We start from the raw sequence: 21,430 nt of genomic DNA, 5'->3' as shown, positions 1-21,430 counted from the left end.
CCCTAATTGCTGAACCCATCTTTTTGATCATCAGAAAATAGGTGGACTATTACCTAGGGCTTTAATCTAGGTCATTTAGCTTAGGATGGTGAAAAGCAAAGGATCAAACAAGAATCCCTAGTGACGTAAGTGACAGGCCCGACATACAGCCTCTAGTATTAAAATCACCCTCTGCTTACACAGACACAAACAAGTCTAGCTTGAAGCTAAAAGCTGCTGCAAAACTCACAATGCAATTTTTACTTAGTCTTTTGTGCAGCACTATTCCAAAACCACTTTGAAAATGGTCTGTTTGACTTCCTTTACCTTCTAATTTTGTAATTTCCTCAATAACTTCCATTAGTTGGTGAGACAAAGCTTGGTACTAACTACTGCTCTTTGTTGATTATCAGACAACATATAATGCATTCCAATGACCTTCCTGTCAAAGGAACGTACCTTAATGGATCTGTAGTTTTGAGAAGCCTTTCCCACATGCAGTGATGGAATGTACAAGCAGGCAGAGTGGCAGAGGTGAAAATCTTGGATTCATTTTTAAAACTCTGTTGCGTTTATGATCATCATGAATAGATAAATCATATAGACTTTATCTGTAAGTTTTATGGTCATTGAATCTTTACAGTTCATCCCCCAAAATGAACAAGACTGAAGGTTTTAGTTAAAAAAAATTTGCTAACAAGACCAGGACAGATTTGGAGTCGCCGGTCTTGAACTGGGGTGTACAAAGTTAAAAATCACACAACCCCAGGTTATATAGTCCAACAGGCTTATTTGGAAGCACTAGCTTTCAGGTGGTTGTGGCAAATAAGATTGTAAGGCACAGAATTTATAGCAAAAGTTTCCAGTGCGATGTAACTGAAGTTATATATTGAAAAAGACCGAGAATGTTTGTTAAGATTAGATTAGGTTAGATTAGATTAGATTACTTACAGTGTGGTAACAGGCCCTTCGGCCCAACAAGTCCACACCGACCCGACGAAGCGCAACTCCCCCAGATCCATTCCCCTACATTTACTTCTTCACCTAACACTACGAGCAATTTAGCGTGGCCAATTCACCTAATCTGCACATTTTTTGGATTGTGGGAGGAAACCGGAGCACCCAGAGGAAACCCAAGCAGACACAGGGAGAATGTGCAAACTCCACACAGAGAGTCGCCTGAGGCGAATTGAATCCGGGTCTCTGGCGCTGTGAGGCAGCAGTGCTAACCACTGTGCCACCCACCAAGTCTCTCATCTTTTAGAATGACCATGTTGGTTTCAGTTCTTTCATATGTAAATCATAAAACTTTTTAAAAAAAAGTTACACTCTCAAGTGCACTTTAACAATTGGTATCATGTCAGCCCAGATAAGCTATTGAAGGTGTTAACTCCCTGTGAGGCTGTCTGTGCCACAATGGTCATACTGATTCTAATGAAACAAACAGATTTACAGAATCTTATATAGATTCATGCAGTTTTTGAGCAATATAAAATGTAAATTCTGCAAGTACAAGCAGTCACAAATAGGAGAGATTAGTTTTACAAGTTGCTTTTTGTATAATGTATATTGAACAATTCTGAAAACAGCTCTCTCCACTTTAAAGCAAAGTTCTTTCTCATTTGGTTAGCAATCTAAGAGGCACTAAATCATAAGCTAGAAGGATTTGTAAAGCTTGTTTATGCTAGCAAGAAAGGAATAACAGTGAAAAGATATTATCTGGCAACAACAACCAGGTTATCCTTTTCTACTAAATTCAAAACAGCAGTTGTTGTGGAAAAAATATACAGAACCACCAGGAGACGCAGAGAATTCTTCATGAAGTAGGTCTTTTATTTGCAAGCAAAAAACCGTGACATTAAGAAAGCAGATTCTCGAATGCCCACGAACCTCAGGGTCTGTGGATTTGTATATTTTTTTTTATCATGTTTCTGTTAGCTTATCAGCATGTCCAACTATATTAATCAAAGTACTTCACTAGCTACACAATAAACCAGTGATGTTAGTTCCCATTATCTCTTTAGTTGTACGTTCTACTTAATGTTATTCTAATGTCACAGTTAGATATTTATTGCTAATTCTGCTACAATGGTCGTTCATTCCAGACCCTACTTGATATTTTCCTAATGTAATGATTAGATATTTATTATCATTTCAGTGATCTTCCATTGCAGACTAACCTATCATGATAGATATTTAGCTATTCTGTCTATTACAATAGTCTCCTGTCTCAAGCTGACTCTACTAACTATTAATTAGATATTTTAATGTCATGAGCCAAATATTTTATGGTCCCAATCCTGTCATATTAACACTTAACAGAGAAACTTGCTTTATTACTTGTGTTATCTCATCACGCCATAGTGACCTTTCAGCCTTAACATTACTCTGGTAATTGGTGTAAAAATGTTCCACTATGGTTATCCCATCCTGCCTTCCACAGAACACAGATTGCCAGTGGCCTTCATGCTTTAACCCTTCCCATGCTTTCATGTTCTTTATTTTTCATACAGTTAGGCTAGATATTTTTGAATTTCTACATTTTGTATTTGTATATTTCAAATGCTTTGAAATGTTTTCTTCTTTATTCTTTTGGCAGATAAATTAGCATGGTGCAACATTCATTAGTAGACATGCAACCTTTTCTATCAATAAGCATTAGTAGATGTGTAATCACAAAATTCTTCTATATTCCTACTTTTCATTGCAGGGAAACTCTTGCTGGGAGTTTACAGGTGTGAGATTCTTGTCGAATGAACATGAGTTTAGATAAAATTCAATAACCTTTCCTTATGAGTTTGTGGTAATGAAATGAAAACAAATACTGTGGATAATGGGAGTCAAAAGTGAAAGCAGTAAGAAAGAAAGTCAGCAGGTCTAGCAGTATCTGCGGAAAGAGTTAATTCTAGTGGCATGTGACTTTTGTTTGGAGTTTATAGCACTATGACTTGCAATTTGTAATAAATTTTAATTTGTATTTTAAATCTACTTTCAAATAATTTGAGGCAGTTGACTTGTGATGTCTGAATTTCACTTTTGAGGTGCAGGGATGTTAGCTAATACATAACAGTTGGAGTATAGTATACCTCAAACCTTTTAGACAAATGTTGAAATGACAAAGGTTGAACCGACTGCGAACTTTCTCTAGATCAGCAGTTTCCACATCTCTTAAAAGACCAATGAAGTCTTATGGTTGTTAGAATGAGAATACTGTAAGGTAGAGCCAGTGTCGACATTGTGATATCCAATGCTTCCTGCACAACCTACGTGTTTCTCTGAGATTCACTCTAATGCAGAAGGTTTGGCCTGCCCTTAATGGTACACACAGCAACCGATAATACCAATTCTGAAGAGTTGACAACTATATTGAAAAGATATGACTGACTTGACACCGACATTTTTTAACAAACCCACTGACTCCCACAGCTACCTGGATTACACCTCTTCCCACCCTACCTCCTGCAAAAATGCCATCCTGTATTCCCAATTCCTCCACTTCCGCCGTATCTGCTCCCAGGAGAACCAGATGTACCACAGAACACACAAGATGGCCTCCTCTTTTAGAGACCGCAATTTCCCTTCCCACGTGTTAAAGATGCCCTCCAATGCATCTTGTCCACATCCCGTACCTCTGCCCTCAGACCCCAACCCTCCAACTGTAACAAGGACAGAACGCCCTGGTGCTCACCTTCCACCCTACCAACCTTCACATAAACCGAGGACATGGAGGTCCTGGGCCTCCTTCACTGTCGCTCCCTCACCACCAGACGCCTGGAGGAAGAACGCCTCATCTTCCGCCTCAGAACACTTCAACCCCAGGGCATCAATGTGGACTTCAACAGTTTCTTCATTTTCCCCTTCTCCCACATCACCCTAGTTCTAAACTTTCAGCTCAGCACTGTCCCCATGACTTGTACTACCTGCCTATCTTCTTTTCCACCTATCCACTCCACCCCCCTCCGACCTATCACTTTCATCCCCTCCCCCACTCACCTATTTGTACTCTATGCTACTTTCTCCCCATCCCCATCCTCCTCTCACTTATCTCTCCATCCTTCAGGCTCTCTGCCTGTATTATGATGAAGGGCTTTTGCCCAAAACGTCAATTTTACCGCTCCTCGGATGCTGCCTGAACTGCTATGCTTTTCCAGCGCCACTCTTATCTAAACTATATTGAAAAGCAAATTATTGTGCCCTGTACATTGAGTTTACTGTGAACTTCAAAATGGGAATTTGGAACTTAATTACAGTTGGGCGTCTTTTTGCTGAAGTTTCCTTGGGAACTTCCTTTTCCCTGTATATTTACAAAAGTCATGAAGGGGATGGAACACCTTCAGAGTATAAATAGTGACGTTGGTTTAACATAACTTCCTGGCTTTTGTGTCCAGTGTAAAATCCTAGTTCAGCCTCAGCTGAAGCAATTCTGGGTTTACGTTTTAGGTAGGACATGAAGACTTTGGAAGCAGTACAGAAGAGATTTACTAAAACATTTCCAGAGTTGAGGAATTATTATTATATGGATAAATTGAGAGAAACTAGCATGTTCTAAGCAGAGAAGACTGCAAGGAGATTTGATAAGGATATTTAAAATCAAGAAGTTTAGATAAAGTAAACAAAGGTAAATTATTTTTATTTGAGGAAAATTAATACCTAAAGGCTCCAGGTCAGCTAAAGGCCAAAGGTGGCAGCAGGAAAAACCTTTTTACGCAACAAGTGGAGAAGATTTGGAATACTGTGCCAAATAGAGTTGTATAAATTTAAGAGTGATTTCAAAAGCATACTGGAGAGGTATTTGCAAAAGAAAAAAGTTGCAGTCCATGGGGCTAACTGGTTTTTTTCCCCCAGAGTTGGCACAGACTCCTTATATATAGAGTCAGAGTCAGAGTCAGACAGCGTGGAAACAGACCCTTCAAACCAAATCCCTGCCAACCACGTATCCCAATCTGACCCAGTCCCATTTAGACTCATACAGCACGGAAACAGAGCCTTTGGCCCAACGACTCTGCACTGACCACATATCCCATCTGCCAGCATTTGGCCCAAATCCCTCTAAACCCTTCCTAGTCATAAATCAACCCAGATACCTTTTTAAAGTTAAAATTGTACCAAGCTTCACCACTTCCATTGGCATCTCATTCCATACATGAACCACCCTGTGTGTGAAAAAGTTATCCTTGGTCCTTTTTTTAATCTTTCCCCTCTGCAAATGTGTTGCTGGTCAAAGCACAGCAGGTTAGGCAGCATCTCAGGAATAGAGAATTCGACGTTTCGAGCATAAGCCCTTCATCAGGAATAAGAGAGAGAGAGCCAAGCAGGCTGAGATAAAAGGTAGGGAGGAGGGACTAGGGGGAGGGGCGATGGAGGTGGGATAGGTGGAAGGAGGTCAAGGTGAGGGTGATAGGCCGGAGTGGGGTGGGGGCGGAGAGGTCAGGAAGAGGATTGCAGGTTAGGAGGGCGGTGCTGAGTTGAGGGAACCGACTGAGACAAGGTGGGGGGAGGGGAAATGAGGAAGCTGGAGAAATCTGAATTCATACCTTGTGGTTGGAGGGTTCCCAGGCGGAAGATGAGGCGCTCCTCCTCCAGCCGTCGTGTAGTTGTGTTCTGCCGGTGGAGGAGTCCAAGGACCTGCATGTCCTCGGTGGAGTGGGAGGGGGAGTTAAAGTGTTGAGCCACGGGGTGATTGGGTTGGTTGGTTCGGGCGGCCCAGAGGTGTTCTCTGAAGCGTTCCGCAAGTAAGCGGCCTGTCTCACCAATATAGAGGAGGCCACATCGGGTGCAGCGGATGCAATAGATGATGTGTGTGGAGGTACAGGTGAACTTGTGGCGGATATGGAAGGATCCCTTGGGGCCTTGGAGGGAAGTGAGTGTGGAGGTGTGGGTGCAAGGCCCCAAGGGATCCTTCCATATCCGCCACAAGTTCACCTGTACCTCCACACACATCATCTATTGCATCCGCTGCACCCGATGTGGCCTCCTCTATATTGGTGAGACAGGCCGCTTACTTGCGGAACACTTCAGAGAACACCTCTGGGCCGCCCGAACCAACCAACCCAATCACCCCGTGGCTCAACACTTTAACTCCCCCTCCCACTCCACCGAGGACATGCAGGTCCTTGGACTCCTCCACCGGCAGAACACAACTACACGACGGCTGGAGGAGGAGCGCCTCATCTTCCGCCTGGGAACCCTCCAACCACAAGGTATGAATTCAGATTTCTCCAGCTTCCTCATTTCCCCTCCCCCCACCTTGTCTCAGTCGGTTCCCTCAACTCAGCACCGCCCTCCTAACCTGCAATCCTCTTCCTGACCTCTCCGCCCCCACCCCACTCCGGCCTATCACCCTCACCTTGACCTCCTTCCACCTATCCCACCTCCATCGCCCCTCCCCCTAGTCCCTCCTCCCTACCTTTTATCTCAGCCTGCTTGGCTCTCTCTCTCTTATTCCTGATGAAGGGCTTATGCTCGAAACGTCGAATTCTCTATTCCTGAGATGCTGCCTAACCTGCTGTGCTTTGACCAGCAACACATTTGCAGCTGTGATCTCCAGCATCTGCAGACCTCATTTTTTACTACTACTTAATCTTTCCCCTCCCAACTTAAACCTAAGCTGTCGGGTTTTGGACTCCTGCACCCTAGGAAAGAGACCTTGCCTATTCACTCTATCCATGCCCTTTCTGATTTTATAAACTTCTATAACATCACACCTCAGCCTCTGACATTCCAGAGAATAAAGCCCTAGCCTTTTCAGCCTGTCCCAATAGCTCAAACTCTCCAAACCTGTCAACATCCTTGTAAGTCTATTCTGCATTCTCATGTTTAACAACATAGAGTCATAGAGATTTACAGCATGGAAATAGACCCTTTGGTCCAACTTGTCCATGCCAACCAGATATCCCAACCTGATCTAGTCCCACCTGCCAGACCGTATCCCTCCAAACCCTTCCTATTCATATACCCATCCAAATGCCTCTTAAATGTTGCAATTGTACCATCTCCTCTGTCAGCCCATTCCACACACGCACCACCCTCTGTGTGAAAACGTTGACCCATAGGTCTCTCTTATATCTTTTCCCTCTCACCCAAAACCTATGCTCTCTGGACTCCCCTGCCCCAGGGGAAAGACGCAGAGCATCTCTAAAAGACACGCGCATCAATCAACCCCACCGCCCTGTGGCCAAACACTTCAATTCCCCCTCCCACTCTGCCGAGGGCATGCAAGTCCTGGGCCTCCTCCATTGCCACTTACTTACCATCTGGAGGAAGAACGTCTCATCTTCTGCCTCGGGAGCCTCCAACCCCATGTTATCAATGTGGAATTCACCAGTTTTCTCATTTCCCCATCCCCCACCTTACCCCAGTTCCAACCTTTCAGCTCAGCACCATCTTGATGCCCTGTCCCATCTGTCAATCTTCCATCCCACCTATCTGCACCACCCTCCCCTCTGACCTACCACCTTTAGCTCAACTTCCATCCACCTATTGCACTCTCAGCTACCTTCCCCCAGCCCCAAACCCTCCCATTTATCTCTCCACCCCCGAGGCTTCCAGCCTCATTCCTGATCAAGGGATTTTGACTGAAACATTGATTTTCCTGCTCCTCGGATGCTGCCTGACCTGCTGTGCATTTCCAGCACCACACTTTTGACTCTAATCTCCAGCATCTGCAGTACTCACTTTCACCTTACTTATTTACACTATCCATGCCCCTCATGATCTTACAAACCTTTATAAGGTCACCCTTCAGCCTCCGACGCTCCAGGGAAAACAGCCCTTGCCTATTCAAACCTCTCCCTACAGCTCAAATCCTCCAACCTGGTAATATCCTTGTAAATCTTTTCTGAACCCTTTCATGTTTTATAACATCCTTCCAATAGGAAGGGGACCAAAATTGCCTGCAATATTCCAAATGTGGCCTAACCAATATCCTGTACAGTCACATTTGACCTTCCAACTCCTGTACTCAATATTCTGACAAAGTAAAGCATACCAAGTACCGCCTTCACTAGTCTATCCAACTGTGACTCAGCTTTCAAGAAGCTATGAATCTGGAATCCAAGGTCTCTTTGTTCAGCAACACTCCCTAGGACCTTACCATTAAGTGTATAAGTCCTGCTAAGATTTGCTTTGCCAAAATGCAGCACCTCACGTTTATCTAAATTAAACTCCATCTGCCACTCCTCAGCCCATTGACTCACTTGATCAAGATCCTGTTGTAATCAGAGGTAACCTTCTTCACTGTCTATTTCACCTCCAATTTTAGTGTCACCTGCAAACTTACTAACTATACCTGTTAAGCTCCCATCCAAATCATTTATATAAATGACGAAAAGCAGTGGACCCAGCACCGATCCTTGTGGCACTCCACTGCTCACAGGCCTCCAATCTGAAAAACAACAGTGGGCACCATGGTGGCACAGTGGTTAGCACTGCTGCTTAACAACGCTAGTGACCCGGGTTCAATTCTCGCCTCAGGCAACTCTCTATGTGGAGTTTGCACATTCTCCCCTTGTCTGTGTGGGTTTAGATTAGACTTACAGTGTGGAAACAGGCCCTTCGGCCCAACAAGTCCACACCGACCCGCCGAAGCGCAACCCACCCATACCCCTACATTTACCCCCTACCTAACACTACGGGCAATTTAGCTTGGCCAATTCACCTGACCCGCACATCTTTGGACTGTGGGAGGAAACCGGAGCACCCGGAGGAAACCCACGCAGACACGGGGAGAACGTGCAAACTCCACACAGTCAGTCGCCTGAGTCGGGAATTGAACCCGGGTCTACAGGCGCTGTGAGGCAGCAGTGCTAACCACTGTGCCACCGTTTCCTTTGAGAAATCCAAAAATGTGCAGGTTAGGTGAATTGGCCATGCTAAATTTCCCGTAGTGTTAGGGGAATGGGTTTGGGTGGGTTGCGCATCGGCGGTCGGTGTGGACTCGTTGTGTCGAAGGGCCTGTTTCCACACTGTAAGTAATCTAATCTAATCTAAAAACAGTCCAATACCATCCTGTGTCTTCTATCCTTGAGCCAGTTCTGTATCCAAATGGCTAGTTCTCCCTGAAGTCCATGAGATGTAACCTTGCTAACCAGTCTTCCATGGGGAACCTTGTTGAATGTCTTACTGAAGTCCATATAGATCATGTCCACCGCTCTGCCCTCATCAATCCTCTTTGTTACTTCAAAAAACTCAATAAAGTTTGTGAGATATGATTTCCCACGCATAAAGCCATGTTGAGTATCCCTAAACAGTCCTTGCCTTTCCAAATACATGTACATCCTGTCCCTCAGGATTTCCTCCAACTTGCCCACCACTGATGTCAGGCGCACTGAACTATAGTTCCCTGGTTTCTCCTTATCATCCTTCTTAAATAGTGGCACTACGTTAGCCAACCCCCAGTCTTCCAGCACCTCACCCGGAACTATTGATGGTACAACTATCTCAGCAAGAGACCCAGCAATCATTTCGATAGTTTCCCACAGAGTTCAAGGTTACACCTGATCAGATCCTGGGGATTTATCCACTTTTATGCATTTCAAGACATCCAGCACTTGCTCCTCTGTAATATGGACATTTTTCGAGATGTCACCATTTATTTCCTTCCATTCTATACCTTCCATGTCTTTTTCCACAGTAAACACTGATGCAAAATACTTGCTTAGTATGTCCCATCTCCTGCGGCTCCACACAAAGGCCACCTTGCTGATCTTTGAAGGGCCCTATTCTCTCCCTAATTTCCCTTTTGTTCTTAATGTATTTGTAAAATCCTTTAGATTCTGCTTAGCTTTGGCAAATGGAGTTATCTCATGTCTCCTTTTCGCCCTCCTGATTTCCCTCTTACATATACTCCTACAGCCTTTATGCTTTTCTAAGGAGTCACTCAATCTCTCCTTTCTATACCTGACATATGCTTCCTTCTTTTTCTTACCTAAACCCTCAATTTCTCTCGTCATCCAGCATTCTTTATACCTACCAGCCTTTCCTTTCACCCTAACATATACTGTCTCTGGACTCGAGTTAACTCATGTCTGAAGGCTTCTCATTTAACTTGTCCGTAGAAGGGCAACCAGAATTGAACACACAGTATTGTAAATGTTGCCTCACCAATGTCCTGTTCAGTCGTATCATGACATTCCTATGGTGTTCTGACCAATGAAGGCAAGCATGCCAAATGCTTCTTCACCATCCTGTCTCCCTGTGACTCCACTTTCAAAGATCTATGCACCCGCATCCCTAGGTCTTTGTTTGGCAACATTCCCCAGGGACCTACCATTTAACTATATAATTCCTGTCCTGGTCTGCCTTACCAAAATGCAGTGCCTCACATTTAACTAAATTAAACTCTGTCTGCCACTTGTCGGCCCATTTATTCACCTGATCAAGGTTCTGTTGTACCCATTTTGATGTCATCTGCAAATTTACTAATCATACCTCCTATATTCACATCTAAATCATTTCTATAAATGATGAAAAGAACATGATTTTACAACTCTTTTGTGACATAAGATTATAATTAATTGAAATGTGCACAGTTTTTTTTACTGTACATGAGACGTGGATGTCAAGCTCCATCCTAAATCTCCTGGTGAATTTGGGATAAACTGCCTTTTGAGCCTTTGCAGTCCATGGGGTGCACGGCACCGAAGGTGATGTTAACAAGGCAGCTCCAGGATTTTTACCCTGTGACAGTGAACAAATGGTGAAATCATGCCAAATCAGGACAGTGTGTGGTTTGGACGGAAATTTGCAGGTGATAGTATTCCCATGTATCTGCTGCCTTTGTCCTTCCAGGTGGTAGATGTTAAAGGTTTGGAAGGTGCTGCTGAAGGTGACTAGCCTATGGGGTCACTCCCTCAATTTTTGCACAAGCCCCAGAAATGGTAAGAAGGAACCGGCAAGCTTGGCAGTTCTAGTTTGCTGTCGTTATTTCCAATGTCTTAAGTTGTCCATCTGGTTTATTTCCTTTTTGTAGACTTAATAATGCTTTTTGATATAACTGAGTGGTGTACTAGACTATTTCAAAGAGTGGCTAAGAGCCAACCATATTGTTGTTTATCTATAGCGACATGTAGGCCAGACCAGTTAAGGTGACAGATTTTCCTCAAAAGGCATTTGTGAACAAGATGAATGTTTTATTAAATTCAGATGTCACCATATGCAATGTTGGTTTGAAACTCATGTTCCCAGAACATAAACTTGGCGCTGTAGATTATTAATGCGCTCATTTTACATAAGAATCTTTTGCACTTCAAAGAAAAATGTAATCCTAAATATTATTACGTTATTATTCACTTACTATTATGTCACTTTGGGTGCTATAGAAGTCTCTTGTCAAGTATGTTATTTGAACAACCTGCGTAATCTTATCAAGTGGTGCAGGAGGGAAAATAACACTTCAAGATTGCTTTATGCCAAAAAGTTTGCCATTTTATAATTGCAACTTGAGATGTAAAGTTTGTGATTTTTAAAACTAATTTCTATAGAAATATGTATAAATATTTCATTATTTTGTATATTTCAATATTATTTATTTTAGAGTTTGAAATTTGAATTAGTCATATATGAATTCTGGTCTGTATCTATGAAGGGTTTTAAAGATATACCTGTCGAGCTTTTGGGCGGCGTGGTTTCTTTGCAAAAGAGTTAGTTCCTGGTGTGCAAATGTGAATTTGTTTGCATTGAGAGAGTTTTTACAAACAGAGTAAACAATGAAATGCGTAAGGTTTCCAGTTCAAAGGATTTGGAATTTTGTTTTTGACTTTAAGTCGACATCCATAGGTTGGAAAGCCTTCTGGTTTCAGTTTGCAGATGTCCTGGAGGAAGCCAGATGCATAAAACAATCTCCCCTGAAGGAAGGAGACAATTTTCAATTGTTAGGAAATAGGTTATTTCAATGGAAGGAGTTTAGTTTGGAAGTTCCAGACCAGAAGTTGTTTGTTCCAATCCTAAAGGAGTTATTTGAAGCAGCAGATGTCTAAGTTCATTCGTGTGAATACTCAAAGATGCTATCAAACATTCAAGACCAGGAAATGAAAGCCACGGTTAAGCCAAATTCTATAGATGTGATGAAGAAGGGAATTTCCTGTGGTGTTTGAGTTCTGTGAAGGAGTGCAGTTGGGATACATGGAATATAGTTTTTTACCATGTTTTTGAAATCTTTCATATCATATTGGTTGTAAATAGCTTGGCCTATTCTATTTTATATACCCGTTTTACATAATGAACTAATGTTTATTGTTAAAATCAAGTCTGCAACTTTGCATGCTTATATTTCAATGAAATACCACCTCATTAAATAAACTAAACTAGTCGGATTTCAATCTGGGATTTGATTTGTGAAGAAATCACATCAGCTGGGATTACAATAAACTGTATACATTTTTAAACTTGATTTGAGATTTTAATCACTTTTCTTCATTTTTGGCTACAGACTAAAACTCAACGAGATGAAAAAAATCCCAACGAAAATGCTAACATGGTGCAGAATGAAATATTTTCATGGCCTGGCCCAAAGACTCTGCTGCTACAGAAGAACTCTCAAGGTTTTGGATTTACGCTGAGGCACTTCATTGTCTACCCTCCAGAGTCAACTTTGCATCCGAGCTTTAAGGTAGAAGTGGCATTTATTGTATGCAATACTAAATACTAAATTATGTTTCACACTTTGACAGAATATTTCCACAATAGGATTGTACTCATGGGTGGCTCAGTGGTTAGCACTGCTGTCTCACAGCGCCAAGGTCCCAGGTTCAAATCCAGACTTGGGCAACCGTCTGTGTGAAGTTTGCTCATTCTCCCCATATCTACATGGGTTTCCTCTGAGTGTTCTGGTTTCCTCCCATCCTCCACAGATGTGCAGGATGGTTGGATTGGCCATGCTAAATTGCCCAGTGTCCAGGGATGTGCATGCTAGGTGGATTAGCGGGGGGAAATGCAAGGTTACAGGGATGGGGTAGAGGGTGGGTCTGGGTGGGATGCTGTTTGGAAGATTGGTGTGGATTCAAAGGTTTGAATGGCCAGCTTCCATAGTCTAAAGATTCTAGGACTTGTGTAGACTATAGCAGTGAATTATAAACAGATCCAATGAGAGAGTCATTTCTTCAATTTAGAGGCCGAAAAGGTTTTCTGATTAAAACATGCAAACATCTGAGTTTGGAATAGGAGTATGCCGCCCTGCCCCTCAATCCAGCTCCTCCATTCAGTAAGATAAGAAATGATCTGGTTACTCCACATTCCTGCCTACCAATGATAAACTTTCATTCCTTTCTTAATCAAGAATTTATCTATTTCTGCCTTAAAAAAGATTAAAAGATTCTGCTTCCACTGTCTTGTGAAGAAAAAATTCTAAAGCCTGTTGTTGTAATGGGTGACTTTAACTTTCCCAATATTGATTGGAACCTCCTTCGAGCAGATGGTTTAGAAGGAGGGTGTGTTCAGGAAGGTTTCCCAACTCAGTACGTTGACAGGCTGACGAGGGGAGAGGCCATTTTGGAATTGGTGCTCGGCAATGAGCTGGGGCAGGTGTCGATCTTGCGATGGGAGAGCATTTTGGTGATAGTGACCACAACTGCCTCACATTCTACATAGCTATGGAAAAGGAGAGAAGCAGGCACATGGGAGGATATTTAATTGGGGAAAAGGAAACTATGATGCTATCAGACGTGAGTTGGGAAGCATGGACTGGGAGTAATTGTTCCATGGAAAGGGCACTATAGACATGTGGAGACTGTTTAAGGAACAGTTGTTGCGAGTGTGTTCCTCTGAAACGGGCAAGAAGGGGTAAGATAAAGGAACCTTGGATGACGAGAGCGGAGGAGCTTCTCGTCAAAAGAAAGAAGGCAGCTTATGTAAGATGGAGGAAGCTAGGGTCTTGCTCACCTCTAGAGGATTACAGGCAGGCGAGGAAGGAGCTCAAAAATGGTCTGAGGAGAGCCAGGAGGAGGCACGAAAAAGTCTTGGCAGGAAGGATTAGGGAGAATCCAAAGGCATTTTACACGTATGTGAGGAGTAAGAGAATGATCAAAGAAAGAGTAGGGCCGATCAGGGATAGCATAGGGAACTTGTGTATGGAGTCTGAGGAGGTAGGAAAAGTGCTAACTGAGTTTTTTGCTTCTATCTTTACTAAAGAAAAGGACCTTATAATGAATGAAACCATTGGGGAGCAGGTAAGCATGCTGGAATGGATAGAGATTGAGGAAGCTGATGTGCTGAAAATTTTGACAAACATTAAGATTGACAAGTCACCAGGGCCAGATTATATTTGTCCTCGGCTGCTTCAGGAAGCGAGAAATGAAATTGCTTTACCGTTTGCGAAGATCTTTGTATCCTTGCTCTCCACCGGAGTCGTACCTGAGGACTGGAGGGAGGCAAATGTAATTCCTCTCTCCAAGAAAGGAAACAGGGAAATCCCCGGCAATTACAGACCAGTCAGTCTCACATCTGTCGTCTGCAAGGTGTTAGAAAGGATTCTGAGGGATGGGATTTATGACCATCTGGAAGAGCATGGCTTGATTAAATGTAGTCAGCACAGCTTTGTGAGGGGCAGGTCATGCCTCACGAATCTTATTTCGTTCTTTGAGGATGTTACTAGACAAGTTGATGAGAGTCAAGTGGTGGATGTGATGTATATGGACTTCAGCAAGGCATTTGATAAGGTTCCCCATGGTAGGCTCGTTTAGAAGGTCAGGAGGAATGGGATACAGGGAAATTTAGCTGTCTGGATACAGAATTGGCTGGTCGTCAGAAGACAGCAAGTGGTAGTGGAAGGAAAATATTCTGCCTGGAAGTCAGTGGTGGGTGGTATTCCACAGGGCTCTGTTCTTGGGCCTCTACTCTATGTAATTTTTATTAATGACTTGGATGAGGAGATTGAAGGATGGGTTAGCAAGTTAGCAGACGACACAAAGGTTGGAGGTGTCGTTGACAGTATAGAGGGCTGTTGTAGGCTGCAGCATGACATTGACAGGATGCAGAGATGGGCTGAGAGGTGGCAGATGGAGTTCAACCTGGATAAATGTGAAGTGATGCATTTTGGAAGGTCAAACTTGAAAGTTGAGTACAGGATTAAAGACAGGATTCTTGACGTTGTGGAGGAACAGCAGGATCTTGGTGTGCAGGTACATAGATCCCTTAAAATTGCCACCCAAGTGGACAGGGTTGTTAAGAAAGCATATGGTGTTTTGGCTTTCATTAACAAGGGGATTGAGTTTAAGAGCCGTGAGGCCTTGTTGCAGCTCTATAAAACTTTGGTTAGACCGCACTTGGAATACTGTGTCCAGTTCTGGGGTTGCCCTATTATAGGAAAGATGTGGATGCTTTGGAGAGGGTTCAGAGGAGGCTTACCAGGATGCTGCCTGGAATAGAGGGCTTATTTTATGAAGAGAGGTTGACTGAGCTTGGACTTTTTTCATTGGAAAAAAGAAGGAAGAGAGGGGACTTAATTGAGATGTACAAGATAATGAGAGGCATAGATAGAGTTGATAGCCAGAGACTTTTTCCCAGGGCAGAAATTGTTAACACGAGGGGTCATAGTTTTAAGCCGTTTGGCGGAAAATGTAGAGGGGATGTCAGAGGTGGGTTCTTTATGCAGAGAGTTGTGGGAGCATGGAATGCGTTGCCAGCAGCAGTTGTGGAAACAAGGTCATTGGGGATATTTAAGAGACTACTGGACATGCATATGGTCTCAGAAATTTGAGGGTTCATACATTAGGTTTACCTTACAGGAGGATCAATGGTCAGCACAACATTTTGGGCTGAAGGGCCTGTTCTGTTCTGTGCTGTACTGTTCTATGTTCTAAAATGCTTCTCCTTATCTCTACCTTTAAATGGATGAACCTTTATTTTTAAACAGTGACCCGCAAGAGGAAACATTCTTTCTGTATGCATTCTGATAAATGTGTAATGTAGCCAACTGACAGCATATGATGTATAATCTAGACTAAAAGTCAAGAATTTCTACATAAAAATATTAACATGGTCCTGAATCTAGTGGATGTAACTGAATTTTGTTTTTTGATCTCTTAGCTGTTCAGTAGAACAGACTGTAGCTAAATATGTTCTATATTTTTGTTGCAAAGACTCCAATTTCTTTTGATCAAATAAGAAACAAAAATTATTTGCAAACATAAGGAAAAAAAAGCTTAAATCTTAGCAGAAATTAGCTGAGTGTCATTTCTCATTGGTTTCATGGAGGGCTTCTATCTGTGGGTCCTAGCGAATTTTCTCATGCTATCCACCAAAACTTTCCTCATTTACCGATACATACCTCATACATCTATGACCATGTTCGTCATATCCTCCCACTTGCTGCAAGTGAAAATGTTGACCCTAGTGTGACTTATCTGAAATCAGCTACTGCAGCCAGGTTTGAATCTGTGCACATGGTCAAACAATGGCAGTCTACAGCTGTCCTGTACAGTTCCTATCAATTGTCCCAGACATGTCAAGCAGAAATGAATTACCGCCATGCTTTGCTGGTGAGACCAGGAGGTCCTGATGGATTAGTGGTGTGCATGGGTTGCTGTCCATGGAGTTTGCTGTAATTTGTTGATGACTGATGGAGGGCTGAAGGAACAAGTAGTGCGCTGGAGTCATCAGATTAACCACTCTGACTTTCATGTCAGTAATTAGTACAGTCTGGTTTCTATCAAGTTGGTGGGAGATTGAGAAATTGCATGTTAATGAGGCAAGATGAAATCATTATGAGGATGTTAATGCTTGCTAATTTGTTCAGATTGGCTTCTCACTTTTTCACTAGTAGAAGTTTTGTCCCATTATCCAACTGTTGGCAGGAAAACAGGACATTTTTCTCTCATCACGTGACACTACCAACTTTCAAGGTTTGTGCGAAGATTTGTAGCTCGGGTGCTTGTTGTTGTGGTTCTGTTCGCCGAGCTGGAAGTTTTTGTTGCAAACGTGTCATCCCCTGGCTAGGCGACATCATCAGTGCTCTGGAGCCTCCTGCAAAGCCTCAGGCTTCACAGGAGGCTCCAGAGCACTGATGATGTCGCCTAGCCAGGGGATGAAACGTTTGCAACAAAAACTTCCAGCTCGGCGAACAGAACCACAACAACTACCAACTTTCTCATTTTACTTGTCATGAATGGCTACGCAAATTCCATCTGTCATGATGTTCCTCATTCAACTGTCTTAACTATAAATCTGAAATCTTTGTGTTGACCTAACATGAAGAAACGCAATAAACAAGACAACTGCTTTTAGCTCTGCGATTTGCTCCCTTACTTTCCTCAGCAATTTATGATGCATCCCAATCCTGCCTGATGACTCCTCTACCTGGAGTGCTACTAGCCTTTTTAGTACTACTTCTTCATCTGTCACGATATTGCTCAATTGCTCAACATCCACATTTTCAACTGGGCATCTTTTAATTTGGTAAAGACAGAAGCAAAGTATTCATTTATTACCTCTGCCATATCCTTCACTTCAGTGAGCAGTTTACCCTTTTACCCTGCTTCTTTTAGTGAAGTCTGCCATCCTTTCTTAATCGAGACTGTGGTGCTGGAAAAGCGCAGCAGATCAGGTAGCATCTGAGGAGCAGGAAATTTGACGATTCAGGCAAACGCCCTTCATCAGGAACCCTTCATCACCATTCCTGTTGAAGGACTTTTGCCCAAATGTCGACTCTTCTACTCCTCAGATGCTGCCCGACCAGCTGTGCTTTTCCAGCACCACACTCTCGACTCTGTTCTCCAGCATCTGCAGTTCTCACTTTCATCCTTTTCGAGTGTTTCGTCTTAGCCTTCCTAATTTGACCTTAAGCCCCTCTTCTGCATTAAGTACTCTTTCTCATTTATACTGCTATTATTATTCTTTGTCTTCCATATTTTCTCACCAATGCCCTTAGTCATCCATGATATCCTACCTTTTGGATGTCCTATATTTATTTCTCATGGTTGCTTCCTTTTCTCATTGCTTCCTCACTGTTGTTAGTATATAAACTATTCTGAAAGTATATTTCCAATACAGTAATCAAAATACTTTTAATTTCCCATGTCAACTTTCAATATGCAAACTTATTTATTGCTCTGCAGGTGCAAGCAGTTTACTTTTTGTCCTAAATATGGTAGTGGGAGTAAAAACAGGCAGCATGCCCCCTCCAATACCATGAACAGGAAAGCTCACTGGATAATGTGCTTCTCAGATACTTAGTTGATCACCTGATGGGCTTTCCATTGGAACGATATCTCAGCACAGTGATTTTCTACTCTGCCTGAAGCCACCAGCCAGTCAGAGTCTAGAAGCCACAATGAGCTGCAGTTCAGTATCAGAGGCCATGGCTACTGAAGGCATGGTGACCTAGAAGTTCAGGTTTGGAGGCACTGGGGTGTACAAAGTTAAAAATCACACAACACCAGGTTGTAACCAACAGGTTTATTTGGCAGCACGAGCTATCGGAGTGCTGCTCCTTCATCAGGTGATCAATCGCCTGATAAACGAGCAGTGCTCTGAAAGCTAGTGTGTCCAAATAAACATGTTGATTACAACCTGGTATTGTGACTTTTAACTTAGAAGTTCAGGAGCATTGGGCATTGTGAGGTACCTGTTTGGGTAATACCATGGGGTGGGATCGTGAGGAGGGTTGTGGGTTTTGGAAACCAGGATGGGTGGTGGCTATCAGCAGAAGCTAACTATCAATTATTGCATCTATTTGTGTGTATGTGTACATGGTGGTATGATAACATTTTTTTTTAGATTTGTATTTTTCTAATTCACTAGGTAATTGTAAAGTCGCCATTTCCCCACAAGACCATAGGGCTGCTCTCTCACGAGAGAGAAATAACTGGTGGTGAGTTTACCTTGAGGGTCACCATGGCTCAGGCGAGGTTGAGAAGGTGGGATCTTCATGGTAATGTCAGCGGTGTAGGAGTTGAATCTGTGTTGTTGGTCACTCTGCATCACAAACCAGCCGCCCAGCCAATTGAGCTAACTGGCTCCCAAAATGATTAACTATAATTTGCATGAATCGTGAAAAAAACTTTTTCCAGATTTTAAGGAATGAATCCACTCTGACACTTGGTAAATATTTGTCTGTTTCTGTCCAAACTGCCAGATACAATACTCCTTTGACTACAGAACAATGCTTCCTCTAACTTGCTGTGAAATGTATTCTAAGATCAATTGCTATGTAAAAGCACATTCCATAAAGTGATTTCTTGACACAACTGCATGTTTTCCAATTCACTGAGTACCAGGAGATGTGCTACTTCACTTAAAGGTATATTGAAAACAAACAGTTTTTGAACAGCTATAAGTAATCAAATACAGCTGACAATGCTTGGCAATCAAAACCTGATTAAGTGGAGAACAATGAGTAATTGAAACAATTGCCTTTTCCACTTTAAAGCCTTTGTACTGCCAAATGTTTGCATAGATATGCAATTGCAACAGGATCATTGTATCTTTTACTATTTTCAAACACAATGATGTGCACAAATTGGGCCAGTACTTGTTTCAAGCTGACAATTGAACTAAGAGTTAACAGTCCGATTTTTTTTCTACTCTTCCACTCTTACTTAACCTAAAGATATTATTGTTGATACGGTTGGAGACAATGAAATTGTTGATTAAGCACCATTTGCTCAGTACTGAATTTTATGTCCATGTAATGCATGTTTGACCATAATTTAATAGCTTTTCCTGGTGGGACCTTATTTATGGAATCTAATTTGGCTAATTAAATTCTGAGTTGGTATTGATGATTGTAAATCAGACTGATAATTGAAAGATTTGCTGCTTTGCTGCCTATTTTGAGTGTGTATTAGGTATCAGTCTTTTTGGTTTTGTTGTTCAGAGAAAGTGTTGCTGAAATTCTGGCTTGTAGTTGAGGATTCAAAATCTGTGGTGATATTGTAATGTTGCTAATATACTGTTTGAACCACTTAACTGACAGTTGGACTCTGGACTTGAAACAAAGCAGGAAATATTCAAGTCCAGCTATTTCAGGGTTCTTCCCCTTCTGCAATCGAGTGTGCATTTTCAACAGATAAATTAATAGTTTCTAGCTAAGTCATTTAACTAATGTTATACTGCAGTAGTAAGCACAGCAATCCTTTCTGACTCTTAAGTGTAAATGTCAGTTGAACACTTCTCAAATGTGTCAGCTAATCAGTCATAGAGTCGTAAAGAAGTTCAGCATGGAAACAAACCCTTTAGTCCAACTTGTCCATGCTGACTAGATGTCCCAACCTAATCTAGTCCCATTTGCCAGCAATTGGCTCATATCTGTCTTAACCCTTCTTATTCATATACCTATCCAGATGCCTTTTAAATATTGCAATTGAACCAGCCTCCACCACTACTTCTGGCAGCTCATTCCATACATGCATTCCCCTATGCTTGAAAATGTTGCCCCTTAGGTCTCTTTTATATCTTTCCCATCTCACCCTCAACCTATGGCCCTCTAGTTCTGGACTCCCCCACCCTAGGGAAAAGATTTTATCTATTTATCCTATCCATGTCCCTCATGATTTTATAAACCTCCATAAGGCCATCCCTCAGCCTCTGAGACTGCAGGAAAAACAGCCCCAGCCTAATCAACCTCTCCCTATAGCTTAAATCCTCCAACCCTGGCAACATCCTTGTAAATCTTTTCTGGACCCTTTCAAGTTTCACAACATCTTTCTGATAGGAAGGAGACCAGAATTGCACGCAATATTCCAACAGTGGCCTAACCATTGTCCTGAACAGCCGCAACATGACCTCACAACTCCTGTACTCAATACTCTGACCAATATAGGAAAGCATACCAAACGCTGCCTTCACTATCCTATCTACCTGCGACTCCACTTTCAAGGAGCTATGAACCTGCACTCCAAGGTCTCTTTGTTCAGCAACACTCGCGAGGACCTTACCATTAAGTGAATAAGTCCTGCTAAGGTTTGCTTTGCCAAAATGCAGCACCTTGCATTTATTTAAATTAAGCTCCATCTGCCACTCCACAACCCATTGACCCATCTGATCAAGATCCCGTTGTAATCGGAGGTAATCTTTGCTGTCCACTACACCTCCAATTTTGGTGTCATCTCCAAACATACTAACTATACATCCTATGTTCATATCCAGTCTTTACATAAATGATGAAAAGCAGTGGACCCACCGATCCTTGTGGCACTCCACTGGTCACAGGCCTCCAGTCTGGAAAACAATCTCCAGCACCGCCCTCTGTCTTCTACCCTTGAGCTAGTTCTGTATCCAAATGGCTAGTTCTCCCTAAATTCCATGAGATCTAACCTTGCTAACCAGTCTTCCATGGGGAACCTTGTCGAACACCTTATTGAAGTCCATATGGATCACGTCCAATGCTCTGCCCTCATCAATCCCCTTTGTTATTTCTTCAAAAAACTCAATCAAGTTTGTGAGACATGATTTCCCACACACAAAGCCATGTTGACTATCACTAATTAATCCTTGCCTTTCCAAATACATGTACATCCTC

At 42.5% G+C, this 21,430-nt stretch overlaps 1 protein-coding gene across 3 annotated transcripts in view; it reads left to right on the top strand.

Annotated features, from left to right (window-relative positions):
* LOC132831055 (rho GTPase-activating protein 23-like) overlaps nt 1-21,430 on the top strand; it is a 516,705-nt gene that overhangs the window by 259,562 nt on the left and 235,713 nt on the right. For all 3 annotated transcript variants that reach the window (XM_060849107.1, XM_060849108.1, XM_060849109.1), the window contains one exon: nt 12,407-12,586. In XM_060849107.1, coding sequence (XP_060705090.1) covers nt 12,407-12,586 — 180 coding nt within the window. The remainder of the gene's footprint in view (nt 1-12,406; nt 12,587-21,430) is intronic.

The sequence above is a fragment of the Hemiscyllium ocellatum genome, chromosome 32, assembly GCF_020745735.1.
Source record: "Hemiscyllium ocellatum isolate sHemOce1 chromosome 32, sHemOce1.pat.X.cur, whole genome shotgun sequence".
Taxonomy (NCBI): domain Eukaryota; kingdom Metazoa; phylum Chordata; class Chondrichthyes; order Orectolobiformes; family Hemiscylliidae; genus Hemiscyllium; species Hemiscyllium ocellatum.
The sequence above is the reverse complement of the archived record's forward strand: the minus strand, read 5'-3'. Positions and strand labels throughout refer to the sequence as shown.